At 36.6% G+C, this 16,975-nt stretch overlaps 3 protein-coding genes across 14 annotated transcripts in view; all 3 read right to left on the reverse strand.

Annotated features, from left to right (window-relative positions):
• Positions 1 to 943: 943 nt before the first annotated feature.
• habp2 (hyaluronan binding protein 2) lies at positions 944 to 4,791 on the reverse strand. The gene is made up of 13 exons (XM_055030273.1): positions 4,658 to 4,791; positions 4,370 to 4,460; positions 4,181 to 4,264; positions 3,993 to 4,103; positions 3,783 to 3,899; positions 3,584 to 3,694; positions 3,146 to 3,317; positions 2,965 to 3,062; positions 2,533 to 2,890; positions 2,303 to 2,445; positions 1,706 to 1,840; positions 1,471 to 1,616; positions 944 to 1,338 (listed from the first exon to the last, which is right to left on the reverse strand). The coding sequence occupies exons 1-13, from the start codon at positions 4,715 to 4,717 to the stop codon at positions 1,174 to 1,176; spliced, it is 1,791 nt and encodes a 596-aa protein (XP_054886248.1). The 5' UTR covers positions 4,718 to 4,791; the 3' UTR covers positions 944 to 1,173.
• A 1,355-nt stretch (positions 4,792 to 6,146) lies between these two features.
• LOC129359978 (probable E3 ubiquitin-protein ligase TRIML1) lies at positions 6,147 to 8,789 on the reverse strand. Its single transcript, XM_055030001.1, has 5 exons — positions 8,357 to 8,789; positions 8,015 to 8,248; positions 7,871 to 7,917; positions 6,928 to 7,070; positions 6,147 to 6,843 (listed from the first exon to the last, which is right to left on the reverse strand). The coding sequence occupies exons 2-5, from the start codon at positions 8,213 to 8,215 to the stop codon at positions 6,272 to 6,274; spliced, it is 963 nt and encodes a 320-aa protein (XP_054885976.1). The 5' UTR covers positions 8,216 to 8,248; positions 8,357 to 8,789; the 3' UTR covers positions 6,147 to 6,271.
• A 3,076-nt stretch (positions 8,790 to 11,865) lies between these two features.
• LOC129359974 (actin-binding LIM protein 1-like) overlaps positions 11,866 to 16,975 on the reverse strand; it is a 41,385-nt gene continuing 36,275 nt past the window's right edge. For 9 of the 12 annotated variants that reach the window (XM_055029987.1, XM_055029988.1, XM_055029993.1 and 6 more), the window contains 3 exons: positions 16,565 to 16,626; positions 15,872 to 15,932; positions 15,035 to 15,652 (listed from right to left, as the gene is read on the reverse strand). In XM_055029987.1, the coding sequence (XP_054885962.1) occupies positions 15,546 to 15,652; positions 15,872 to 15,932; positions 16,565 to 16,626 (230 nt within the window). In that variant the 3' untranslated portion in view covers positions 15,035 to 15,545. Of the gene's footprint in view, positions 12,858 to 13,078; positions 13,160 to 15,033; positions 15,653 to 15,871; positions 15,933 to 16,564; positions 16,627 to 16,975 lie in introns of those variants that run through there. The other 3 variants (XM_055029995.1, XM_055029994.1, XR_008605974.1) reach the window with 2 other exon arrangements.

Genomic DNA, 16,975 nt, shown 5'->3' on the forward strand with positions numbered 1-16,975 from the left:
TTAAAATTTAAGCTGCATTCTATTTTTTACTGTATGAGCATTATGAAAACAGCTATTATTTGTAGCCATTTTGTGAGTAAAAACTGATAGAAATCTTGAATAGCATGTTCTCTTGTCTTTTCCATTTTGAAGAGTGGCCTCTGCTTTACAGCCTACTTTACCTTAGGAAATTAGAAAGTCAATTAATTAATAATTAATTATTCTTATCTGTTAATGTAAGTGTTACATTTTTAAAAATCCATTAGTTTCTTTGATTTTATAGCAATCAATACGAGTGCCAAAATCCAAAAGGAGCAATTTCTTTGTTCAAGAATTTATTTTATTGCCTTGTTTCAAGATTTTATCAAATTTATGCAGAAATTAAAATCTAGAAATTGTATTTATTTATTCTTATGCTTTTTACTAATCTTTCAGGGTGCACAGTGGGTTGCTGTGATATAAATTCATAAAGATTCACAATAATGTAGACCTTAACGTTTACAGCAACACACACCACTCTTACTGGAAATATGTTATCTTGTCTCTCCCATTTCAAGCTCACCGCATTTACATCCCTAGGAAACAAGAAGTCGAACTAAACAAGAGTTCTTAGCTATTCTGATCTACTTAAACAGGTTAAATCATATTTACACTGGAGAATAAACGTGCTAAGAGATCTCCCACTCCTAAAAAATTCTCCAAGGACTGGATATAAAAAGGATAGGAAATATTATTCATGCTCTTTGACAACCTTTGTAGTTTGTAATACAACATACATCTAAAGGAATGCAAATAATTTCTCCATTTGTGCACCAAGGTAGCAAACTTGTGCTTTTATTTGATGTATTTAAACAATAGAAACAGGTATTTTTTTTATTATTTCACTTGTCAATCACAGATTGATTGGTGCATTGGTTAATTTTACTTTAAATCTGCTAAAATGACAACACATGAAAGAAAGGAACACAGTGGAGTACAATTTTATTGAGGTTTTTTTTTTTCAAAGTATTTTTCACATTCGCCTGTGAGAAAATGACAAAATATGCTGAGAAAATTTCAGGAACTTTTTGGGAGGCATCATAAGAATTCAATCAGGTGCAGGGCAGTTATGAAATAACACCAAAATAACTTCAATCACATCTTAATTCTTGGCGAAACACGCTGGTTTGTTTATAACTAATATCCTTGGGTTACTTAAGCAGGTACTTGAGTCTTTGACTTGATCCAGTTGAGGAAGTTAGTGACTCTTGAGTAGACTCCTGGTTTGTTTTCCTTTCCACACTGATCTCCCCAGCTCACCACACCATAAACAACACTGGTGCCATTCTGCTTGCAAGTCAGTGGTCCTCCAGAATCCCCCTGAAACAACAGACGAATTGAAGATTAGAGTAGAATAGAGGAAAAAAAGTAGCAGGTGTATGCAAAGTACAAAGATATACCTAAACATTCAAACAGAATTTAAAGCTACTGTAAAGCATAAATCTGACTAACCTGGCAGGAATCAACTCCTCCTTGCAGGTAGCCCGCGCAGAACATGCCATTATTTAGAGCGTTCCCGTAAATAGTGGGTTCAGAGCACTTTGTCTGGCTGATCAGCAGAACATTAGCCTCCAACAGGTGATTCGAGCCATAATTCGCTGCAGATATGATTTTGAACAATTAGGACAAAACAGTACGGTGTAGTAAACAGAGTGAACCAAATTACGAGGAAATGTCACACACATACAGTCCTCTGTGGCCCCCCATCCAGAAATGGTGCATTCAGTCCCATCAGAGATTTGGCCACTGGGCAGACAAGCTGTCTTCACAAACTGGGTCTCATTTGCGCAAACTCCATTTGTCCCCCTGAGCCTTAACAAAGCTTAGAAAATACGAATCAGATTAATGACACACAGAAATCGGACTATTTTCACAAGGTGATTGTTACAAAAATGTAAGACCAGAAAAGTCACAAATCAGTTTAGAAAATGAATATGAACCTCACTGATTAGCAAAAATCACTGTCAGGGTTTGTTTTGATTCATTCAAAGGACCAATATCATTTTAGAGGTATAAAACCTAAGAGTTTGAGTGTGACAAGTGGTATTCTTGTTTTAAGTACATAAAAACTTACTCTCTGATCTAAATTAGGCAAATTTTGTCACAGATACAGAAAGAAACAAATTTAAACGTAATTCTGCTTGAGAGAGTTACAATGTTGGTCAAACCTGCACCTATCTGGCCATTTATTTTTTACACCCAGATCTAAAACTTGCAACAATGTATTTTTGTTCCCACCATAGGGTGCCTAAGAGTACACTGGTAGTACACTGCAGCTGTTTACCTATGTCGTTGTAAACAGCTGTAGAAGTCTCCCTGTAGTTCTCATGGACAATCGCATTCTCAACTCCAATGACTTGAGCTGAAGGATCATTTGTGCTCAGTGACAGGCTACCCATCACCACCTGCATGTCCTTGTTTTTTTCACTGTGAAAATCAAAACACCCAATAAACAAAAAAGCTGAATGAAAGTCATAATCTAAATTCTTCAGATTTGGAGGGTTGTTTTCTTACATGCAGTGTCCAGCTGTCAGAACCCAGCAACTCTCGATCAGAACTCCTCCACAGATGTGACTGTATGCCATGTTGGAGTTCTTTGGTTTCTGTTGCACAGAAACCTGCCAGGGCACCGCTCCAGGACTGACTTTCAGACCCCCAAAGATTCGAGTTAAAACCTTTTTTGGTTGAGCCACTCCGCAAGTTTCAAACTGTTTTGGTGCAGGAGATGAAGTTGGCACAACAGGTGAAGATGGATCTTGGGATGGCTGTGGAGCACTGGTGGTCTTTGCTGTTTCAGTGGGAAATAGTATGATAGGAGATGTGGGGTCAACAGCAGGGGTTGGAGGGCCACCAGTAGTAGGTTTGGGTCCACCTGAAAATACAAACAGTTTGTCATTTTTTTGACCTCAACATCAGTCAGAAACTACTAGGAGCTTTGTTCTGGACCTGTTGGTTCAGGACATTTATTCACATCACAGTAATCCCACAACAATCTTCGTCCTCGTCTGTAAAAACACCAGGGCTTTGGTTCTCCATCTGGGTTTCTACAACATTAAAATAAAGCTAAGTATAAATCCATAATACTGACTGTAGTTGTAATGCAGTTCAGTCATGTTTTTGTTCTGACCTGCAGAAGTTATGAGGGCCAAGGCCGTCGTCATCCTCAAACGAGTTGAAGGGATCAGCTCCGTTTTCCAGGATAAAGTGGGAGTTCCAGTAGAGGCAGTCAAACCCGTCATCTGTCTCACTCACATTTCCACGGTAAGACTCACCATCACCCACATAGCAGTCGTTTGGACCTAAAAACACATTAAGTTTCTTAATAATAGTCCATTTACCAATTATGTGACTTCTGAAGGAAATTGGCTACATTAGATTTTATTCAGGGACACCAGAGTGAGAGTTGAAAACAAATTTTGATTTTTTTCTAAGAAGACAATTTGAAACAGCAGTGATAATGCAATAAAATGTGTCAAAGTCAAATAAATATAAAATACTGCTGGATTCTGTGCACACACATTGATCTTGGAAAACAAAGACACTGATATGAGAATGCAGTATTTACCAACATGACAGAAACGTCCACGGAACCCTTCGGGACACTGACAGTCAAAGTCATTCCCCTCCTGGACGCACTGGCCACCATTTCTGCACGGGTTTGGCTGACACACAGAATCTTTGCACAAAAGGAGGATCAAATACACACAATAAATGTCTTAAAAATGTAACTAGCTGAAGACGTAGTTTTGCTGTTTGATCCTTACATCGTTTGCAGTCTGGAGGCTGGAATGGGTATTTGCATTTGCACTCGTAGAAAGGAGCGGTTGAAGTCAGCACACACTCGCCCCAACCACAAACACCTTTTCTGCACACTTTAGGGCCTGACAACCATAAGCACAAACAGTAGCTGCTGATTTTACAGTCTTAGACACTGCAGGAATTTCGACAGAAAGAAGATGACAGCTTCATCCAACCTTTCTCGCATTTCCTTCCCTTGAAAGGCTCGGGACAGTCACATTTGTACCCTCTCCTGCCTTTTTTCTTACACACACCGTTGTTAAGACAGGGATTGGGTGTGCATTCACCTAGCAAATTAAATTGAACTAGGTTTTAATTAGGAAAAGAAAGACAACTTTTTAAAGGGTAGGTCTAGTCATTATACCATGTAGATCCTGAAGGTCACGAAGCCAGTCCAAAAAAGGCTGATCTTCGTCGTCGTCATCAGATGACTCCTTGAAGATGATATCTAAAATAATATTTTCATTTCAGATTTGGAATACATCGTTTCTTTTGTACAATTGTTTTTTCTTTATCATAGAATCAGAATTTTCTGACAAAATGGAGCTCCAACCTTCAATTATATCTTCAAATTTTTGCTTCTTTTTCTCCCGTCCATGTCCTCTTGATCTATGTTTGTCTTTGTGTTTGTCTTTGGGTTTCGACTGATTTATGAAAAATAACAGTTACAAATTATTTAAAGCATTTAATAAATAATTCCACCAAACACAATAATGGTTTTAATAACTATAAACTTCATAGGTTAGAACTAATTGAACAATAACAAAAGAAAATAAGATTGTAATTAAGAGTGGTGCATTTACTGCATTGTTTTAAGATAATACATGTTGCAATTACTTACTTCAGTAGTGATTAGGAGCACAGCCAAGAGGAGGAAAATGAGAAGCAGCTTCAGTTTCATGATGGCAGAGCACCAGACAACGTCTAGGAGGTCCAAATGAGACTGTGCAGCGCTGCAGAGAACCCGCACTTTTTCCTACATTTTTACTCAAGGACACTAACCTTTGAAACTTTTGTTTAATCTGGCACTCAACCATGATGCTGAGTCAGTTTTATTGATTTAAACTTTAGAATAAGAGACCCCACAATGGCATAAATAGGTTTTAACAACTTCTATGAATATTGCATGTTTTTTTAGTGTCATTTGTGACATGTTTGCAGACTTTTCACATTAAAAGCATCAAATTGCAAGAGTGAGCCCTGCACTTGCAACACAAATGCTCAGAAAACATGTTTGGTAAAACCTCGCTGTTTGTTTGCGTGTAGACTTTGAATCACATAAGCTGGGCACAACAACAAGTGGAGTAATTATACAGTGAAGCCATTTCAGGACATGCATATGTCTGCAGGGTGTCTGAACAAATCAGAATATTATTTAAACATGAATTTGCTTTAATAAATAAGTGAAAAGACTCATCTAAAGAAATTCAATGACAGATGAGAAACAAAGTAATTGACTTCTGTCTGTCTGGAAAAGATTACAAAGTCATTTCTAAGACTTTGGGACTCCAACCAAAGTGAAAGATGTTATCTTGACCTAAAACAAGCCCATCTCAAAGTCATAAAAAATTTAAAGGCAAAACCTTTTGGACAGTGTGAGTCATATTGGAGCTGGTGTAAAAATTTCACAGTATTTCAGACTTAGACAATTGAACACATTGACCTCAATGAATTGCTGCAATCCATATAAACCTTAGGTTGCACAACAGGATAACGATCCGAAACACAGCAGCGGGTTCACCTCAGACAGGCTAAAAACAAAAGACGGATTTGAAGCGACTCAGCCGAAATCTGGACTTAAATCCAATTTAATGCTGGAGCATGACCTCTAAATTAGAGGCTTGTGATCAAGAATCTGTCCAGGTTTTAACAAGGACAAATGTTTTTTTTACATATATACTTTTGCAGCTGTCAAATAAATTCATTTTAAAAAATATGTGAAACTCAAGGTCTGAAGGCCAAATAATGTAGCCCATCTTTAAAAATAGCACATGCTTAAATATTATTTTAACAATGAAATAAGGCAGTTTTTGTTCATATGCTGCCAAATTACTTCAATTTAAAGAGATGCTCAATAATGATCAATAAAAATGAATATTGGTAATTGACGGAGATGTTTATGTTTGTTCTATAAGCACAAGATTCAAGTCTCCTTTAGTGAAATTCCTAATTGTGAGCCAAATGAAACATAATTTTATTTTTTGTTCATTTTTTGAATGAATGTGATAAAAATCAAAGTCAAAAAGTCAAATCAAAAACAAGAAATTTTTTATGTATTTAATTTTTGTTTTACAAGGTAGCAATGAAACTAAATGCATAACATATTATAAGTTAAGATTGAACAGCTTGAAAGACATGATTTGTGTTGTTGTGAAAGGTGTGCCTCAATATAAATGCGTCTTGTGTCAGCCCTGCATGTTTGTAAGTCATGTTCTTAGTATGCGTTCTTATGCAGCTACAGGTCACTTGTAGGAGACGATGCATTACAGATTACAATAGGACTTGAATTGGTGCCACTGTGGTTGTGACCAGGACACAGGGCCAGGTGGAGACACTCAGAGAAGGTTCCAGCACAGAATGAGAACAGTGGCGCCATTTTGTCCGCCTCTAGAAACGTCACCAGGCCAGCAGGAAAGCTGCACATGACACCAATTCGACAGAAACGTTTCATGAAAGGCAGCTGGTGAGGTACCCCTCCATGCCAGGCCGTGTATTCTCCATCGAAGAACTCCACACACCAGGACACGGCGCCCCGACCCAGCCAGCACTCCTCAGATACGCCTTTGCGAGGAATGGATGGATAGGTAACACCAAGCTCCCAGTAAGTCTTCCCAGTCACATCAATTTCCCAGTAATGGCGGCCAAAGCTGAAGCCCTGCAGACTGATGACGTTGAGGGTGGTATCAAACCGTCCTGGTTGGTCAGGGAGTTTCTGCCAGGTGTCTGTGTAGGAGACACTGTCACATTTAGGGGAGATGACCAACTTTGGGTGGGCCGTCTCTGGGTCCAGATGCACCTCACTGGAATCTGGACATAAATGGAGAAAATTCAGCATAAAATGTCTCCTAAAGAGACAGCGCTGTAATGAAGAAAGGTGATGTGGGAACTGACAGCTTTTCAGGAGCTTCTTCATTAACGGGGTCTGCGAGGAGACAAGGAGCAGCATGCTGTTGGTGAGGCTGAGGATCTGGTTAGCTTTAGCTTCATCAAGGCTCACACTGCTGGGATCTGATTGGTTGAGGACATCCAACACTCTGACGAATGAGAACCAGTAAGGTAGTATTACATATTACAATGCCTTAAAAATTCGTTCTAAATTTTTTTAACAGATATTTTCTTATGCCACAAGTATGAACTCCAGCTTAATTTATTGGGATTTTATTATAGCTCAACACAAGGTAATTAATGATTTAAGCAAAAAATCAGCAGAACATGTCCGTTTTTTTTTATATCTGATTAATTGTCACAATAATCATTAGAAAAGTTGATTACACAACACATAATTGGAAAAAAGGGTAATTACATAGAGAAGAAAGCTAGAGACCCAGGATAACTGCAATGTGATCAACAAATCTTTTACCAAAGAGTAGCATTAAGAAAGCCATGAGGTCTGACCAGAAGAGGCTGAAGTTAAACTTTTTGTCCTACTTGCAAATTTGCATGTGTGGTGAAAAACTTGCAATTTGCATAAACCTGAACAGACAATCCCTTCTGAAAAACATGGTGGTGGTAGCATCATGCTGCAGTTTTACTTCCTTATTGTCAGATTTCTCTTCCTCTAATCTGACTGAGAATGATCTAATTTGGGAAAGCAATCTCTAGATGTGCAACAACTCCAACTATAAGTATTACATATGGTTCCATAAAGTATTAGACTCTGAGGGCTGAGAAAAATGTACACCACACTTTTAAGATTTTTCTAACCATACGTTATCTTCCTTGCACTTCTCAGTCATGCACTACTTTGTGTTGGTCGTCACATAAAACCCTCTTATAATTCTCTGAAGAGGAAAACTGTGAAGAATCACAAAATAGGAGTTGTAATTATTCATACCTATCTGCTGTCTCTGTGTCTTCCAGTTCTGCATGTAAAACAAACGACTGAGGAATAGTGGAAAATCTAGGTCAGCTGTAGGTTTTTGCTCTTTACATTTAAACTCTCATGTTTTTTTTCTGTTTTTTTGTTGTTGTTTTTTACCATAGAATCAGGTTCTGTGTCACTGTGCTCCAAAACTAAAGAAAGTCTGGCCAGGTCCTGCTCTATTTCCTGGATCAGAGCACAGTTTTTCTCCATCAGTCCGTCCAAGGCAGAGACGGCAGCCTTCTCCTCCATCTCCAGGTGGGACAAGGTGAGCCGCAGGTCCTCCTCCAGAACCATCTGGATCTCCTGATATTTCATCGCTACATTCTCTCTTATCGATGCAGACTTTTTCTAGGTACAGTAGACATAGAAATCAAATTCTGATGCTGGATCATTTGTAGAGAAATTGCTAAAATCTCTACACAGAGAGAGCCTTTTTCAGAAATCAGAGACACTCACTGTGATTTCTGACTGACGGGCTGACAGTTTCTTCAGTCTGTGTTTCACAGCATCCCTTTGCTTCTTCAAAGATACCAGATGCTTTTCTAATGTTTCCTGTGGGAAGTGGTTGCACACTATTTAGCAAGCTTACTTCTGATAATTTGCTCACTGTGAAACGTAAACTGCAACAAAGTAGTGACTGAGTGTGAACATTGTTTAAAGAGGAAGTACTTTCTTGCATCACATCTTAGCACTGTAGCTGTTCTGTAAATTGTCTTTATGAGATATGTTTGGAATAACATGGACCAGGAAGTATACAAAAGGACTTTAATCCAAGCCAAGTTAAGCATTTGGTGAGGTTATGATGTTAAGAGTTTTAACAAAAGAGACGTTTTTGCTGTTCACACGAATATACAAAGGCGAACATGAGTCACCTGGAGCATGATTTTAAAAATAGGGTCTCCTAAGTCATTGTTTCAATATGGAGATGTGGCAGAAAACATTTCCATGTCTAAAAATGTCTCCATGTGGACAGAGACTAAAGTTTTGGCAGCAATCAAAACCTAAGGTCTTCGAATGTCTACAAGCCTTACAGAGTTTTGGGAAATTTTCTTCCATTTATTCTGGATACAAGCTGTCATAGTTTTTCTTGAGAAATGTTTCTGTATTTGTCCTCTGTCACTTTAATGACAAGTCGCAAGGGGTAGAGGTCATCATGTTGCCACCACCAGACAAAAAGCTTGGAATATAGGCCAAAAAAGACCTACTATGTCTTTATCAGACAAGAGACTTTTGTATATCTGCTCTAATAATCTATTAGATGTTTCAGCAAAATTAAAGCAACAAGTGGATTTATCTCTAAATCGTGCTCAGACATAGAAATCTGACTCAAACTTAGCTCAACTTACCTCAGGTGAACTCTGCCAGGATCTGAAGGATCAGTGGAAATAAGATGAACCTGAGGTCAATTTTTTTTTTTTTTACAAATTTATAAAACTATCTGAAATATGTTTGTCTTTGCCATCATGCATTGTTTTGTGTGTTGAGTTTCAAAAATGAAAACAATATTCGAGAAAAGTTATGGGGTGTAAATACTTTCAGATGGCACTTTAGGTATATTCTGTAAAAACCAGAACTCTATTGATTTACACCCATATATTGATTTTTATCAATTTTTTTTATTATCTTACTCTATTGCACATTTTTGTGAATCTAAATATGCTATTTCTTTAACAGTACAGTACATTTTAAATGTTGTAAATGTGCCTTTACTGTACAGTCTCATTTCTTTTTGTTATGCATTTTCACCTGTGTGTGAGTCTACATGCTTCCATTTGCCTGTCATTTGGCTGCTGATATTCTCTTCTTTTTTGTCCATGAGTGTATTTCTGTTCTTGTGACAGTCCACCATAGCTTAAACATGTCAATGCCTGAAAAGATGTCACATGATTGCTGTACCATTTCTGCACAGATTGACATACACACACCAATTCTACTGTAAGCAGTGGTGAAAATTTCTTTATTCTACAAAGATGGAGTTGAACACTGCAGAAGAAAGTTGTTGAGAATAGACCAAGATGTGAAATTCTACTCTCAATTTGAGAATAAATAAATCACAATCTAGAATTGTCATGGACACCTTAGTGGTTATTGTGCAGGCTTCAAGTTTTAATTTTAATTCAGTTTTTTCTCTCTTTTTAAAGCCTTACTGCCACTGCAGAGATCCCAAGTGTTCATTTCTAGTTTTTTTTCTAGTTATTTCAATTCAATTTGGGTCCTCAGCTGAACTGAAAGGTCACAAATTGCAAATAACCTGGAAAATAGCTAAAGTCCAGGTAGGGATGAGATGTTCACAGCAAAACACACAATTATCCAACAGGTCACGAAAAACAAGATCAAACAGGACTGAAATGGAGAACTGCAGAACAGAAAATCTGGGCAGGAATTGTAGAAAACTAAACGATTAAATACAAAGGAGATTATATGGTATAGGTGTGGAATTTCAGATTTTGTTTTTACAGGAAAATATTACTAAGAGGTGTGGAAATGCAAAGTCAAAGGATGAAACCCCTGACTGATTAAGAAAGAAGAGTTTGAGGTCATAGTTTTCTGAGATAAAGTAAGGAAAAACCATAAAAGAGTGCAGTTGTGGATGTTTCCCTTCACCACAATGCAGTAAATCTTAGATTGGAGCCTTCTGTAGTGTAATGTTTTCAGCACTCATTGCAAATATGTTTTGGTACAACTATGGACTTGTAAAATTAGTATGTATTGCATGAATGGTGGGACTTCAACAGGTCAGCTGAAATCTGCTGAAGAAGCAGAAGTCAGAGCAGACTGACAATCTGAACTTGCTGATTCATCAAGTTCAGATCTGAAGAATCAGCATTACTTTCTGAAAGGAATGCAATACTCTGAGTAGTAAAACATATCTGTCTTGCTTTTCAATGGTTTGGAATGATACACTGCTTTTGGTAAAAAATCAGAAGTAATTTGGTGGAGGACTTTGAATACATCCCCACATCTTTTTTAAAGGCAGTTTAGGTTCCCTGCTGTTTTTACCATCCAAAAACATTATTACATTTTCCAGTAGTAGTGCCAAGCCGAAACCAGCTGCTTCATCTGGAGCCAGTTGCCCTACAGTTTTTTTTGTTTGTTTATTTTTTGTTTTACATATTTTAAACTTCATGTTGTTTTGTAGGGTAAATAGCATTACACTCATTGGCATCCAAGTGTATTACTACTTAATTTTATAAAAATCTATGCATCTATGCTCTGTCTGCACTAACAAAGATTCACTCACTTCAACATGTCAAATGCTTGAAACTGAAATAAAAATAAAAAAAAAACTAATGGCATGAGCTACTTTCCAATTATCCAATTAATTTAAGAATTATCTTCCTGCTTGAGTGCTCTTAAAGATTATGGAAATGTCATGAAAATATGGTCACTTGAACATTACATTTAAAAATCCCCAAAAAGGTGACACCATGGTAAAAATGACATCGTAATTAATCCGAATTCAATACGGTGTTGAATTCACAACACTGAGAGTGTGTTGAGCTCAACACACTCCCGGTATTCAAACCGGGAGTGAATTCAAAGCAACACAACAAACTCAAGACCTGACAGGAGTCGCTATTCCACATCTTGTGCTTCATTTACATTTAATCAAGTTTTCCAGCTGACAGCTTAAAGATTAGCATTCTTTTGTATGGGGACTTTTCTTACATAAATATTTTAAGTATTTGTTATTTAGAATTTAAAAAATCTAAATAAGTAAAGTCATAGCCTGTCCTGATTCAACTGACTATTTTTCAGTTGAGAAAACTTTCTGGAAAATTGCAACAGGCAACAGTAGTATGAGCATTTTACAGTATTATTAGAGTGAAATTAAATGAAGACTTCTGATAAAGATTTTAGGTTTGTATTTCAGTCCTAAGATAATTTCCCACATGAAGTGGGAACAAAATATTATAAAAGAGGCTCAGGGTAACTTTGGGATGGCAGAGGATCAGTGTTCATGGTTCATGGCAATTTAAAGCTTTATTGGCTTAGATTTCAATACAACAAATGGCAGTGTGTTTTCTCCATTTATAAAACAATACTTTCACATACAGTTGATTCTTGAAATACGGGGTCGTATCTGGATGTAACTATAAGTTGGAAACAGCCTTAAAATATAAGATTCTTACTTAAATTTATATAGGTAAGGTGTATAACTTTGTTTATGAGAGCCTGAGAAAAGAGACATTTTTGTCCATTCAGATGAACAATTTGTGTGCATGAAAGCCAGGGGGAAGAAGACTGGTGATATGCCAGCTATTGGAGGATTCATTTCCACGTAGATCCAGTCAAACAGTTTGTGGGTGTGCTCACCGTGTTCCCACAGGCTTTTCTCATCATATTGTATCTTAAAAGACTCACTGAGCCGATTCTTGAAACCTTTGGGCTAAAACTGCTTCAGCCCAAGCAAAACAAAAAGTTGACACACTTTTGAGCTACAGGCATGGGCATTTTTGTGATGGTCTACTGTAATTACAAAGTTCCACGGGAATCAACAGCAACAAATAGGGAGAAACAAGCAGTAAAGTAAAGGAAGGATTTTCACTTAAAGCAAAGCAGGAGGTAAAATAAGTGCAGTCAAAGCAAATAAAACTTGACCCTTCTCATCATTCTTTGTCATTTTTGAACATGGAAGAATTTTCCATTCATTATTGAAGTCCATCATCGCAACATCAGTCCATTTCTTGGAATCCCCAGGTATATCCAGGTGATATAAGCAAAAACAAAAGAAAAGAAAGGGAAAGGAAATAACCCAGAACCTACATCTAGATTACAACTGTGTGCTATCTGATTGTATGTACAGAATAATGCATGCTATAAATTAGAAAAAATAAAAAAACTAAAAGAGCTTGGCCTTCTTTTTCATGTCGTTGCGTTTCCACAGGGGAAGCCTGTCAAACTCCTGGATCTCCATTCCAAAGATCTCAAAGAACGTTTCGGGTGCTAAGTGGCGCTAGAAATGAGAACAAAGGTGGAGAAAAAACAAAGGAGGGGGTAGGAGGAGGGGTTCTCAGTTAGCATCAAAGCTGTAAAAGAAGGGTTTTGCTGCAAAAATGACAAGGAGCAACTGATACTGCATGTTCTCAGCTACAGATGTAAGTTTGTGTAACAATGCTGTTGACACAAAATCAAAATGCAGTGTTAACTGAGGAGCGTCAGGAGGAAAACTGATACCTCCAGTCTGGTTCTGTCCACATCCCTTGGCAGTTTAGCTCTCCCTCTACTGGTTATCATGAGCATTTCATAGGGATACACCTTCAGAAGGAGACATGCATCATTAAACAGATAAAACCTTTAGCTAAGCCCCAAAAACGAACAGATATCACCAAACAAAATCACTAAATTTGAAGTTTTTGGATAATTCTGACTGTGAGAAAGGGTGGGAGAGAAGGTATGTGACAGGAGGCTGACTGGGTTTGTTTTGTTAAGGATATTCAGGAAATGCAGGTGCTTTGATGTGCACAATCTTTTAGTGCTTACACGTGCAAACTATTAGATAAAGAGAGGAAGAAATGACTTCAAACTCATGTAACTGGTTACAGTATGAGACGCATTTAATATTTAATAAAAACTAAAGAAAAAAAACAGCTTTAATGTTTTTTTTATCATCCACATGGGAATGATTGTCCTGGATTCCAGGTGCTGGAATTTTTCCAACTAATTGAGGAACAAACTAGCTAATCCTAATCCCAGCTGAGATCCTCAATAAGAAACTGAAAGCTCTTTGAAGCCCCTGACCAACTCATATCCACACAGTAATGCCTTTACACACTACATACACAGTATATAGTGATATGAGTTGTTTGGATGACTGACTGGATTTTTACACTGTATGTTGCATACAGTATCCAGTCACTTTGAGTCACAGCCATGTGCAGATGAGCATGAAGAAGCCAGCATGCTATAAGCGCTTGAGTGACTCGGCAGCTCCTTAAGCGGCATGCTGAATCAAGAACCCAGCTAAAGTGAGTCTTTTGTTGTTTTGCTAAAAGAATCTATGGGGTTGTTTTAGTTTTTTTTTTTCTTTTTTTTTGCAAAATAACTACATTGCTCTATCTGATCATGTTTTAGCCTATTTGTTAGCCTATAACTTAAATACAGTTTCTTCAAAAAGTGGCCCTGGCTTTTGGACGTTTTCACATTTTGAGTCATTGCAACCACAAGATTCACTGTGTTTTTAGTGGGATAGAAAAATGTTACGCCACATGATACATGTTTTTATTTATTTTTTTATTTTTACTTTAAAATCTGAAAAGTTGTGATAATTTTTATACTATCGATCTGAATCTATATGTTGTGTAACTACTTACAGCTAAGGAAATGTTTAGGTAAAAGTATACTGATGTGCAAGGATGGCCCAGTTAAAGCCAACCATATATATATATATATATATATATATATATATAATATATATATATATATATATATATATATATATATATATATATATATATATATATATATATATATATATATATACATATACATATATATATATATATATATACATATACATATATATATATATATACTTAACGATACATACTTTTTTTTTCCTTCTAAATTTTAGATGGTTTGACTTGTGTCTTTAACCTCTACATTTCTGTTTCATTCTATGAATTTACAATCTTCAATTGTAGCTTTAATAACCATATATACAAAATAAAAAGCAAGAAAATAAATATTTTGTACATTGTTTTAAAATGTACATTGCTTTTATATTGTTTTTGATGCAGGTTATTTAAAGCAATTAAATTACACACACCTGCGTTTTATTTGATAGTTAAGTGACATTGCATTGAATTTTACTTTTAGGTTATCACAGTAAAGTGAGTGGGATGAAAATGCATGCTGTACTATTTTATATGAAAAACCTGAAAGCAACGTATAATTTTCCTTCCACTTCACAATTGTGCCCGACTTTGTGTTGCTCCATTCAATAAAATCCATAAACTTTTGTGGTTGTAATGGGACAAAATATGAAAAGCTTTACGGAATATGAATGTTTTTGCAAGACTCTATTTTTCAAATTTCATTATGAACATTCAAATACAGTCAAAGATGAGACATTGTACTCTTTTTTTAATGTATCTCATTTGTAATTGATACAAAAAGAAGAAGATACTTGCTTTTGGTTCCAACATATTAGGCATAGATACTCCCCTGTCCATCCTTGCAAGTGCTGCACGGCCATCCTTAATGTGCTAAAGGACAGAACATATACACATGTAATATAGTGGAAGGGGACTGCAAGGTTCATGGCATGAATATACGTCCACTTATGACAGTGGGTGCAGTTTTTACTGGATGGAGCGAGTAGCTTGAATACAGCTCTGTTTCTTAGTATTAAACATGGGCAGTCGTTTACAGCTTTCCTAAATATACAGCGGTTGTTGTTTTTTTCTGTCGTTCGTTTTAAGAAATAAGTATAACATGTAGCTTGAGTCATCACATTGATAAACAACACAGAGTAAGACATTAGGCAATGGTTATACATTGCTTTTACAGTACAGTTGTTCAGCTACTTGGCATGTGTGTGTTTGCTTCTTATATCTGTTGGAAACCACAGCACAATATGCCTTGTAGTTGAAACTAATTCAAACAGTGATGCAAGCAAGGAGCAGGAGTAGGTGGTGTGCATTCAGGGCAAGGTGACTCTTGCAACCCAATGACCAAGCATAGTATATGATGCAAAGATGAGGAGGCATGCCATGTGAAGAAAAGCAGATGAGAGACATACCTGAAACTCTGCAGGACAAAATGGGACAAAGAATGAGACTCACAGTTAATGGTTTGCTGTCGAGTTCCTGCAAGGCTACTTTTATCTACAGCACTGCTGTCCTTAATGAAAATCAAATATTTCAAAGTGCATGTTTGTGTATATGTACGCTTTACAAGCCAATTCTAATGCAGAATATCTCTGGTGAAACTTTCTTTGTGTGGCTTTGTTCTGTTTGAAGTGCTCACCTCTTCCTCCACCACACATGTCTCCATAGCTGTTGTACTGGGTGAAATCTGTAGACTGAGGCTGAAAAAAACCCAGAGAAATCAGCTTGTTAACTTAGGGAAAAAATAATCTTACAGATTTTTCAATCTATGTTTTGACATCTGTTTTATAGATTTCTTGACATATAATATTTAAACCCTTATTGGTGTATTAATTAATTTTATTTTACTAGACAACGTTATGAACATACTCGCATAACTAAACATAAAACATAATACAAACTATAACCTAACTAAATACAACCAAGTAATGAGAAAAAGCAAACAAGGAAACCACAGACAATCAGATATGTCAGACTAAAATACAGTAAATAGTGAAGTAAACCAAACAAATCAAATGTTGAACATGCTTATATATAAAACATTCTTAATGTTTGAGTGATAAAAGCCAAACAACATATTCTAGTCAGTTCAGAAGGGATTTCACAAAATATTAACTCAAAAAGGCTGAGTGAGGACAGATCAATTCAGAAAAAAAATTCTATTAATTGTTTTCCTTCCACTTCACAATTAAGTTGTTCCATCACATGCTAATTTCAATCAAAAACATTGTAGTTTGCAGTTGTTAACATAAAAAAATGTAGGCAAGTTTGCAGTGTTTAAAATTTGTGTACTTTATTGTTTATGTAACATCAGCATGTCAAGTTTTCTTACCCGATGCAGACCGTTCCGTCCATAACCAGGCAGAGAGTTGGTCTTGGTTGGAGATGTTGGATCTGAAACACAAATTACATACAAGGTACTTATAAAAAAGTAAAATTTATTTTGTTTATTGGCCTTATTTGAAAGTGGTCAAAGAGGACAGAGGGTAATGAGAGACAGGGAAAGCAGCAAAGGTCATCAGGCCAGGACTTGAACCTGTGACCTCCATACGTGGGTTGTGCTTTAACCCTGCGCCACCATAGCGCTCCAAGTTAAATTTCTAACTTAGGATAGTACAGAATATCTGTACTGTAAATACCCTACATCATAAAACATTATGATGTAGGGTATTTACAGTACAGATATTCTGTTAAGGTACATTGCTGACAAATCAAGAGTAAACCAGCTGAGGAGGCTGTTTCT

This window comes from Poeciliopsis prolifica, unplaced genomic scaffold (assembly GCF_027474105.1).
Source record: "Poeciliopsis prolifica strain line A6 unplaced genomic scaffold, Auburn_PproV2 SCAFFOLD005, whole genome shotgun sequence".
Classification (NCBI taxonomy): domain Eukaryota; kingdom Metazoa; phylum Chordata; class Actinopteri; order Cyprinodontiformes; family Poeciliidae; genus Poeciliopsis; species Poeciliopsis prolifica.

What these genes read in the sequence shown, in the direction of transcription:
- LOC129359978 (XM_055030001.1), bottom strand. Translation starts at nt 8,215, where the DNA reads ATGAAATATCAGGAGATCCAGATGGTTCTGGAGGAGGACCTGCGGCTC. An exon ending in GACACAGAGACAGCAGATAG is followed by an intron (nt 7,071 to 7,870) that starts GTATGAATAATT and finishes CTCATTCGTCAG; the next exon opens with AGTGTTGGATGTCCTCAACC. An exon ending in GAAGAAGCTCCTGAAAAGCT is followed by an intron (nt 6,844 to 6,927) that starts GTCAGTTCCCAC and finishes ATTTATGTCCAG; the next exon opens with ATTCCAGTGAGGTGCATCTG.
- habp2 (XM_055030273.1), bottom strand. Translation starts at nt 4,717, where the DNA reads ATGAAACTGAAGCTGCTTCTCATTTTCCTCCTCTTGGCTGTGCTCCTA. An exon ending in ATTTGAAGATATAATTGAAG is followed by an intron (nt 4,265 to 4,369) that starts GTTGGAGCTCCA and finishes ATATTATTTTAG; the next exon opens with ATATCATCTTCAAGGAGTCA. An exon ending in CTGACAGCTGGACACTGCAT is followed by an intron (nt 2,446 to 2,532) that starts GTAAGAAAACAA and finishes TGATTTTCACAG; the next exon opens with TGAAAAAAACAAGGACATGC.